This window comes from Ruditapes philippinarum, unplaced genomic scaffold, assembly GCF_026571515.1.
Source record: "Ruditapes philippinarum isolate M1 unplaced genomic scaffold, ASM2657151v2 ctg3820_1_1_1_1, whole genome shotgun sequence".
Classification (NCBI taxonomy): Eukaryota; Metazoa; Mollusca; class Bivalvia; order Venerida; family Veneridae; genus Ruditapes; species Ruditapes philippinarum.
In genome coordinates, this window is record NW_026865720.1 from 146205 (window position 1) to 157128 (window position 10924).

The 10924-nt window shown below is 32.7% G+C and overlaps 1 protein-coding gene across 1 annotated transcript; it reads left to right on the plus strand.

Annotated features, from left to right (window-relative positions):
• The first annotated feature begins 1478 nt into the window (after positions 1–1478).
• LOC132730084 (uncharacterized) lies at positions 1479–5248 on the plus strand. Its single transcript, XM_060715941.1, has 6 exons — positions 1479–1788; positions 2078–2104; positions 2316–2406; positions 3406–3509; positions 4012–4102; positions 4593–5248. Exons 1-6 carry the CDS (start codon positions 1494–1496, stop codon positions 4708–4710), a joined length of 726 nt encoding a protein of 241 aa, XP_060571924.1. The 5' UTR covers positions 1479–1493; the 3' UTR covers positions 4711–5248.
• The last annotated feature ends 5676 nt before the right edge of the window (positions 5249–10924 follow it).

Sequence of the window (10924 nt, forward strand, 5' to 3'; positions counted from 1 at the left end):
ATGAGATTGCCGAGTGTTTTGGTGTTCTTTCTCTTTGTATCATAGTCAAACATGAAAGGGACGTTTCCCTGTTGTTTAAAAATATGAAAAACCCCGAAAAAAAAAACCAATGGGAAAAGACCCAAATTTGGGAAAATGATAAATTTTTTGCCCCTTTCCCTTTCTCCCGCCGTCCAAAAATTAAATAAAACCCAAACAAAAATGAAACCCAAAACCCAAAGGGGTGATCTGGAGTGCGGGTAAAATGACACCTGCGCTCCAGTTAAACCCCGAAATGTTTCAAAATGATATGGAAAACGATTTAACTCCCGACACTTTTTCAACAAAAAAAGGGGGCCCCAAAAATATGTAATTGGGTTTAAAAATATTAGACCTTTTTTACATTTAAAACACATTTTTAAATTTTAATGGTCCTGGGGGAGAAATAAAAGGTTCAAAATTTTTTATGACGTTAGCAAAAAAAAAGAAATATGAATAAATAGCAGGGGGGTTTTTCAAATTTAATTTTTTAAATTGGTGGGAAAATTTGTATTAATGTAAATTTTACGGCCCGCCCGAGAAAACACACAAATTTTCTACAGGAATAAAACAAGAGAACCCGGGTTTTTAGAAAAAAAGAAAACCAAAATTTCTTGAACCCTTCAAAATCGACAAATATTTGTACGTATTCTACTATGACACAGATAATAAAAGTTTTTCTTCACAACACATTATGGCATATTATGTGAAACATTTAGCAAAAATATATGCATCGTTTATTTATGCAACATGGTGCTCAGCATTTAATTAAAAACATATACAGGATAAGCTTCAACACATACATTGGTTATAGTTCACATTGATTTATTTTGACGGAATCAGCCAGCCCAGCAGCAAACAGTTTAGTACATTAACGTCATCCGTTTGCTCATTATGAATCGTTATTCAATTTAAGAGATTCCATTGAAAATTGTTTTCATCATGTGACTGAAATTAATTTTTCGAGATCTATTTGTTGTAGGTCTAGACCAATAACTTGGGTGCAAATTTCCAGATCATTCGCTCCCTCCGTTTTTCAATAGTAATTACAAATGAGCTGCGTCACGACAAAAACAACATAATGCGTTTGCGACCAGCATGGATCCATACCAGCCTGCGCATCCGCGCAGTCTGATCAGGATCCATGCTGTTGGCTATCAGTTTCTCTGCTTGTAATAGAGTTGGTAAGCGAATAGCATGGATCCTGATCAGACTGCGCGGATGGATTTCCTTTAAGCTTATTTGTCGTGGTGATTCAATATCACAGAAAATAAAAAATAGATAACATAATAAGAAGAAACAAACAAACAACGAAACAAAAGTAAATAAATAAAACTTGACATGTTTGGGAATTGGATGTCATGTACTTCAGCACGCCAAGTTATACGTTTCATATTGCACTTAAAACAACAAACTATATTGATAATTTGAAAAGATTGTGCCAAAGAAAAAAAACAAGTAAAACAGAAAACGTGATGTTTATATTTACTTCTCCCCTTATAACAAATTTTATCTATACAGTTGAGGCTTTCTTGGCATGTGTATGGGAAAATTTAGCATTTGCTGACAGGTTAAGTGGTTTGTATTCTTGGCAAAGATTTTTCTCTACCTCGTATTTTTATCAGACTCGTTTTACTTACATTCAACAACTCATTTCACTGAAAATTCTAGAGAAGGAACCAGGAGTAAACTATTTGATGGATTTTAAAATTGTTGCCCTGATTTTATTGGGGTGTATAATAGCCTCCAGTGCTCAAGGTTACCACTATGGTGAGTCACGATTGCAATTTTAAAGCTTGCTTTGTCTTTTATACAGTGTAATTATTGTTTGTAAATGTTGCTGTTGTTGTAATATTTTTTTTTCTGTTTTATTTATCATTATTATTAAAATAACGTAGACTGCTAAACATTTACAAAAAAGAGGATAATTTATAAATAGAAATAAGGAAATATATCAAAAAAATAAATAAGATAAATAAAAAATAAATAATAAAACAGGAAACTCCGTAAATTAAACGGAATTGAGGTTATTTTATCACACTTTTTTAACCATTTTCAGGAAGAAATAGACCCCGCCACAGGCCAGGTAATAAGATATAAGTTCCTTTCTTATTATATGTTTACATTACTTGAATATTATCTAATTTCATTTTGTTGCACACTTTTTATAATAACGTAATGCTAAAGCTATTTTACAAAATATATCAAATTTACATATATATTTTCAAATTTACTTACATACAATGAAAGCTGAAATATCCTTTTAGTATAACTAAAACATGCATATATTTTTGTAGCTCGGTGTGCACAACCAAATGCCATTCGCTGTTTAAGAAACCCTTGTAGTACTCCGAATGGATGTCCCAACTATCCCGACGCTGTGTGTGTGTAAGTAGCTGTAATTATTTGTATATTTGTATACATGTTTTCGAATCCTCAAAATGCATTTTAAAAATACTGGATTTCAAGAAGGATACAAGAACTTAAATATTGATTAAAATACTGTTGAAGAGAATAAGCGTTCATACAGTGCTGACGTATAAAATATCCAAGTACTTTAAGCGTACAATGCCTTTGTACATGAAATACATGAATATTTACCCAGCAAATTATAAAATTCCTTTACATGTGTATTGTGAAGAAGCAAAAGGTTGAAAGTTTATATACTTGTAGACATGACGGAGGCTATACTGTGACGTCATCAATCAATATTAACACGTAACGAATTCTGTAAATTGATGAGCTTGTATCTTTCTTCCCACAAAAGCATTGCTCGTTGTCAAAGTTTGTTCTTCATGTTGGCATGTAAATATTCAAAGCTTTTTGGTCAAATGGCAAGATAAGTCACGAGTTGTGCCGATTTGCACTTTTTTAACATTTCCCGAATCATTTTTGCTTCTGTTGCTTTTTGGCAATTATTTCAGTAGTAGTGATTTAGTATTTTGTATGGAAGTCAAAGTACTACTTTGTTTACATTTTACTACATGTACGTATATGACAAATATTTCACATTTAGCGGCGTTGCTTTTTTTCAGGTAACAAGCACCCAACATGCTCTAAAACCATTATTTAAACTTTATAAAACACATGCTTGTTCTTTCTTAAGAAGTAAAATTGAGCCGTGTCACGACAAAACCAACATAATGGGTTTGCGACCAGCATGGATCCAGACCAGCCTGCGCGTCCGTGCAGTCTGATCAGGATCCATGCTGTTCGCTATCAGTTTCTCTACTTTTTATAGTGTTTGTAAGCGAACAATATGGATTCTGATCAGACTGAGCGGATGCGCAGGCTGGTCTGGATCCATGCTGGTCGCAAACCCATTATGTTGGTTTTGTCGTGACGCGGCTCATATATTGATATGTGATTGTATATGTTTTTTTTAAGTAATGATGATCCGTGCAACCCCTACTGTGTTGGGCACTATTACACCGGAGAACAACGGCAACTGTCTCAGGAGGAATGCCATGGCAACGTCGACCCAAACGAAGGTAATGTGCAATTAACATATTTAAAAGTTTCCTAGCAAAACAGTTAGTAAGTTGAATTTCCTTTTCAAATGCATCGAAGTTCATTTATGTTGAAAAGGGTATGAGTAAAAAATACACGTAGATGTGTATTTCTAAACATCTTACTTTTTTACCCGGGGCAATAGTAAAGTGTAATTACTTAATATTTTGAAAAAAGTGCTAAAGTTAAGAATTTGTACTCGGCAAATATAACTATTGGATAAAACCGACATGATCAATTTATTTTATTTTTTATAGAAACTGTTTACTTCATTAAGTGACTGCATTGACGCAAAGGCTTCTTTACTATACAACATTGCTTCATGTGTTCAAAGAGTTGACCGTGTTTACAAATTTGGCGAAAATTTACTTAAGGCAGTTATTGAGACTGGTGTTCAAATGACACAAAAGAATCAAAACATCCAACAGTTATCTATATGAATTACTTTATATGAATTATTTTATAATATTGACTTGTTTACAGGCGAATGTCCCGAGGGAAGCCCGACATTACGTTGTTTAGTTAATCCATGTAGTGTAATGAGATGCCGTGCCTTTCCACAAGCAGAATGCAGGTAATTTACATACCTTCATCTTAGTGCAATCATAGTAAATTTAGAGGGAATTAACCCGTTACTGCACTAAGGTGACGATACTCCTAAATGTGTTGGCCATGTTGACGACATGATCATCATAAAAGGATTCAACGGCCACGATTACTTTCACATTTAATTAGGTTTTCATTAAATAGTAGGACTAATGGAAATGTTACGGACTTAACGTGTGTTAAATCGACCCATCTCTTTGTAAAACTATTTTGAGTTTAAACAAAATTTGAATGTCATAAAAAATGTATTTACTTAATATATAAATTAATTATCATAGGATATACATGTAGAGGATGCAATAAAATATTTTGAATACTGAAAACGTTTTAAGAAACTGTGTCACAAACATATTTTATGGTGTGCTTGCTTAAATTGTTTCATACTTAAAATTGAAAACAACTGCACATTGTGTTTATTTATATAACTTAACGTTTGTAATGCCATACTTTTCTTTCAGAAATGATAACGCCTGTGAACCAAGCTGTGTTGGTCATTTCTACGACGGTGATAGACAACTCAGCCGACGTGAATGTCGTCGCGGATACAGACGAAGAAATAGGATACGTACACTGTAAAAACTGGAGTGCTACTTTACACCAAAAATGGAGGGAGCTCCAGCTGCCCCCCAGTTTGGTGTTTACTTTACTAGAACATGCCCGAGTGAAAAAAAAACTGACTTTCATATTCACCTTAGCAGTCAAAAGAGTTTTCTTTCTTGAGGACACTAAATTCTAATACAAGACTTCTAATGTTCAAACTCTTGCTATGCTTATTTTCACACAATCTGACAAATTAGAAAAAATAATATGTCTTCCCTGCAGATTCTCCCGACTTTTTATATCAATTTCGATTTGAAAATACTTGTACTAATAATGGTATTGAAATAAAATACGTATTTGATATCAATCTTATACTCGAACCCTGTTTCTTTTATAAATATCTTTATTTGGTGTCAGTAATGACGCGCCCATTAAGCAAATATTCTATTACATGTTTTAATTTATTGGTATTGATTTGAACAGAGAAATCCACTTATTTTTAACTTCTTACTTTGAATTTTAACAGATTGTATCTTTAAATCAAATTAAAAAAGTTTATAAAAATACATTGTTATTTTCCGTTGTTGTTGTATTTTTTTTTATTTTTTTTTTATTTTGAGCGATTTATTTAATGTCATATACAATACTGTTAAATGGATGATTTTATACAACTGTAAACCTGGAAATAAGTTAAGCACACCCGGATCGAAATTGGTTATGATTGCCATGAGATGACGACTTAATTGGGCTAAAGTAAATAGCGATACCAATTTAGTAACCATAAACCCGTAAATTTATGAGTTTAGTTTATTCTTAACCAAATTATTGAATCATAAGCAAATGTGCTGTTTTTTTTACCAAAAATGTAAGTGTTTTTACGCAATGAAGCATTGAACAAAGTGAAAAAGTGTAAAAATTTTAAAAGTGAGTTTTAACAAAACTAAAAACAAACTGAGCAAAGCAAACCCCTAATGTCTAATATTTTGAAGAATCAAAGGGGGAAAAAATTTAAAAAAAGCAAAAAAGGTTCCATTTCCCAAAGAGAAAACCCCAACCTGGGCCGGGATCAAAAATTGGGAACCAAAAACCCAAACTTTGGAAAACCCCAAGGACAGGTACCGAAAAAAATTTGAAACGGTGTGCCCCCTGAAAGGTTGGTAGGAAAGAAAAGTAGAATTTAAAAAATTAAAAGGGGACTTGAAAAAAAGATGAATGTTTTGAAAAAGAAATGAAATAAAGTTAAACAGAAAATTTTTAGATCGGAAATACAGTTTCTGCTGAAAAAAGATCTGGGCCTGAGCCACATAAACGGGAAAAATTTTTGAAAAAGGGACCTAAAAATTAACCAAAAAAGCCGGGAAAAAAAAACTCGTTTCCAACGGGAAAAATCAAAAATTTCAAAATCTAATACTCTGCAATTTATAGGCAGGTTTTATTCAAGTGAACAGGTTTATCCGAAGTGCGAACAGAATGTAGAATTTTAATGTGGAAAGTAAACATAAGAACTCATCTGGTGGAAGATATACCCGCAAAACAATGAAAATACCTTCCCTATCAGATGAATGTCCCAGGATTCAAAATTGAAATAAGGGAAATAAAAGATGTAATATTACTTAATCTGTAGGCCACAAATAATATTTCTGATGCAGATTCCCAGCCAAAAAAGTACATAGTTAAAATTGGGCCCGCTGGAAGGAAAATACAATACCCAACTGGAAACCATCAATCAAAATGTAAATAATCATTTCCCCCTTTAAAATTCTCAACCTAGAAAGACAACGACAAACTTGTCAACACCAATTAATCTGAAACCAACAACAGGTTTAGAGATCTGTGTGCAGATGGTGGTCACCACTATATCAACCATGACTCTGACTTTATCCTGCATGGTACTCCAGACAAGTCGTTGTATAAAGACTATTTACATCTAAATAGAAAGGGTGGAAAACTGTTTGGAACAACCATGAGGAAGGCTATAAACTATGTCATAGGCATATCTACGATGCCATCTGAAGACCATAGCAGTAACAAAATGGACAACAAGTCCTCATTTTCAGAAAGGGAGGTTTACAGGGAGGAGAGACGAGAACATGATCTACATGCCAGTACCAACTTCATGGCTGAGGAATCAGAATTCTTGGGACCGCCGTCGTTAAATAATTGTGAAAGTATTTCATTTCAATATGGAGAAACCAATTTTAATTTGACTAATGAAATTGTAAATGACAATACTTTAAACTATGACTCCAATAAGAATAGTAACTCTTGGTACACGCATAAAGGGTTGAACATACTACATCTTAACATTTATATTTGTACCCAAAATTAGACGAACTTAAAATTATAATTTCAGAACAAAAGATTGATATACTCTGTTTATGTGAAACGTTTCTAAATGTAAATTTTCTAGACAATGAACTACAGTTGGACAATTTTACACTTTTTCGCAAGGACAGGCCTTCCAATGGAGGCGGTTTAATTATTTATGTTAGAGACTGTTTATCTTTTGTACATAGATCTGATTTAGAAAGTATTTCTATTGAATCCATTTGGCTTGAACTTAAACAGCCTAAATGTAAATCATTATTATTGTGTTATGCATACAGACCACCATCTTCTAAAGTTGAGTGGCTTAATAATTTTGCTATATCCTTAGAAAAATCATATTTAGAGGAAAAAGAATGTATTGTTATTGGAGATTTTAACTATGATATTTTGAAGCATGATAATTGTTCTAAATCTTGGTTAGATCTAATGCAGTCTGTAAATTTTTCTCAGCTTGTTGAATCTCCTACCAGAGTAACTTCAAGCTCTGCTACATTGATAGATCATGCATTTTCAAACATGCCTCAAAATATAGTCGATGTTTTTGTACCTTCCTTATCCATTAGTGACCATTTTCCAATTTGTCTTACACGCAAACTTTCAAATATCAGTGTTAAAAGGTCCCATGCATAAGACAATAACCTTCCGGTCTCTTAAACACTTTGATGAAAAATCGATTTTTTAACGGAATTGTCAGAGCAACCCTGGTCAGAAGTAGCATCTGTAGAAAATCAAGATAACTCTATAGATTTGTTCACTGATAAATTTTTGTCTGTCCTTGAAAAACATGCACCAACCAGAAAAAAACGAGTAAAGAAGGTCACCCAATCAAACTGGATTAATAAAAACATCCTCGATGCTATTAAAACAAAACACCAGTTTCATAGGGTTAATGACACATATAATTACAACATATGGAAACAACACGTTAAGTCTCTCATATATGATTCTAAGCGACAATATTATAATGATACCATCAATAAAAACAAACACAACCCAAAGAAATTATGGACTGGTCTAAATGAATTATCTGGTTACAAATCCAAGGTTCAAACACATTTTATTGATGATGATGATGGCAACCCGGTTTCTGACCCTTTAATCACTGCAAATTTATTCAACAGACAATTTGTGAATCTCCACCAATCCCATCATACCATTAATCAGACTGGTTATGAAAATCCTGAGCTTGTTGAACTTAATGCATCTAAACTTCAGCACATACCCCCTTTCAAAATACCTAAAATAGAGCTCTCTTATGTGTTGAACCAATTAAAATCGATTGATATTACAAAGTCATGTGGGTCAGATGGTCTCAGTGCAAGGTTTCTAAAGTTATCGGCTCATATTATTGCTCCCATACTTACCACTATATTCAATAACAGTATTCTTAACAATACATTTCCTAAATCATTCAAAAATGCAAAAGTCATTCCTATACATAAAAAGGGTTCTAAAAGTGATAAAAGAAATTATAGGCCAATTTCCATACTTCCCTTGATATCACTTATTCTTGAACGTCATGTCAGTTCACATTTAAAGCAATACCTTGAGAAAAAATCAACTTCTATACCAACGTCAGTCTGGATTCAGGTCAAATCATTCATGTCAAACAGCATTGATTAGAATTATTGATGATTGGATTACAGCTATTGACAAAAATGAAATAGTTGGTTCAATTTTTCCTTGATCTCTCTAAAGCTTTTGACTATGTGGATCACTCTATTATTATTGAAAAGCTTAGAATGTATAACCTAGACCCTTCATCAGTTGCTTGGTTTTCCTCCTATTTAGATTGCAGAACCCAACAAACTTTCATATCCGGTTTATATTCAGAGTCAAGTTCAGTAACTACTGGAGTTCCTCAGGGCTCAGTGCTAGGTCCTATACTGTTTTTAATATATATCAATGACCTGCCTTTGTCTATGGAAAAAACAGAAACTGATATTTTTGCTGATGACACCACCCTTTCAACCTCTGATGTATCCCTAAACAGAGTAGTTGAATCTCTTACTCATGATCTTTTAAATGCCAACAAATGGTGTGATTTGAATCGCATGTCTATCAATGTTAACAAAATTAAGGTCATGTATATTTCCTCAAAACACAAGCAAAAATTATATTCATGAAAGTAATCCTTGTATTTTATATAAAACAGAGCAATTTTTTGTAGCTCTGAAGAAAAATTATTGGGTATTACAATTAATAACACCTTGTCTTGGCAAAGCCATATTGATAATGTTCTTAAAAAGTGTAACTCATTGTTACATTTATTATCACGTATAAAATTATTCATATCTATAACTGTAGTAAAATGTTTTACAATGCATATATTTTACCACATCTTGACTATTGTTGCATAATTTACGGTAACTGTACGTCTTTTCTAGAAGATAAACTCATTAAGTTTCCAAAAGAGAGCTGCAAGACTAATTCTAGACAAAGATTATGACACTCATCTGCTGAACTTTTTTTCTGAACTCCGCTGGATGACCTTTTTTCACAGAGGGTTGTTTTTCAAAAAGCTATTATGAATGTTTAAAAAATAAATAATCAGGCGCCTTCCTATTTATTGAATAATTTATTTTATCGTCAGATGTTCATACTCGCATTTTGCGTTCAACATCTGATTTTCAACTTTATACCCCTAGACCAAATACTGAACAATTTCGTAAGTCTTTTGTTTATTCTGGATCTTGTATTTGGAACGGCCTTCCTGATTATATTAAGTCTGCTACATCTGTTAACCATTCTAAAACTTCAACTTGAGGTTTTATCACGCATTGATGTATACAAATTGATAATCTCCTGTATGTTTTTACATTTATGTATTTTAATAGTTTGAAAATGTTAATTTTTTTTTTTATATTGTTCCTTGTTGAGGGCCTCATGGAAGATTGATATGTTTGTTCAAATGAGTTCTCTCGTTAAATAAAGTCTTTATTATTATTATTATTATTTATAAGTATGGTGTTGGAGCGTTTCAAAATATTTACTGGTGAATATTTTTGGTAAATGTTGACGATAACATAACCTAAAATGACATTATGTAGCGATATTTTTAATAACGTGTTCATTTACACATTTTTCTAATAATATTAATAATAAAAATAATAATTGTAAAACGTTATTTAATGATGCCATAAACCAATGATGCCATAGACCGTTCATTATTTGATTTTATTTTTTTTTTCTTTTATTTTTACTTTAAGTAACACAGTAGTTAAGACTAACCATAAGCATGTTCACAGTGGACATATCTTTGTCAATTTTCCTATGCATATCAACATTTTAGTCTCAACACAGATATTTAAGTTGGATTTTATCTCGCACCAACACAGCAAAAGTCATGTGGCGACTTGTCAGCTTTATTGGCGGAGGAAAACTTCAGATGCTCCTTCGTGCATTATTTCAGGCACGAACAAGCACCTGAGTAAAACCACCGGCGTCCAATAAGCCAGCTTGACAGCTCAGCTTCTTCAGATGACCAATCCCAAGTCTTTGGCGGGGAATCGAACCCACAGGCGATGAGGGGCAAGTGTTTAGAAGTTCACAACTTACTAATCTATCCGCCACAGACGCCCCGTCTCAGTACAGCAGCATGGGCTTTTATTATATTTGGTTATATTTGGCATAAAGCAACAAACAGAGTATAATTTATTTCCTTTTCTTTATTAGATTTTGATTGATAGCGAATCAAAGCTATATTTAAAGCAATGAAAATGTGCAAAATTTCAATCAAAATAAATAAGAGGAATAAGTGCAACATCCTTATGAAATCAAAACCACCAATCATTGTATTGAACTACATTAATCTAATAAAAAATAAGATTTATCTACATATTTTAGTACTTCAAATCATGATCAATGTTACATAGTTCAATAAAGATACATAATGTTAAACTCTTAGTCAATGTGTCGGTAT

Coding starts and splice junctions, on each gene's coding strand:
- LOC132730084 (XM_060715941.1), top strand. CDS start 1,494: ATGTTTATATTTACTTCTCCCCTTATAACAAATTTTATCTATACAGTT. Junction 1,789..2,077: donor TGCTCAAGGTTACCACTATG/GTGAGTCACGAT, acceptor AACCATTTTCAG/GAAGAAATAGACCCCGCCAC. Junction 2,105..2,315: donor TAGACCCCGCCACAGGCCAG/GTAATAAGATAT, acceptor ATATTTTTGTAG/CTCGGTGTGCACAACCAAAT.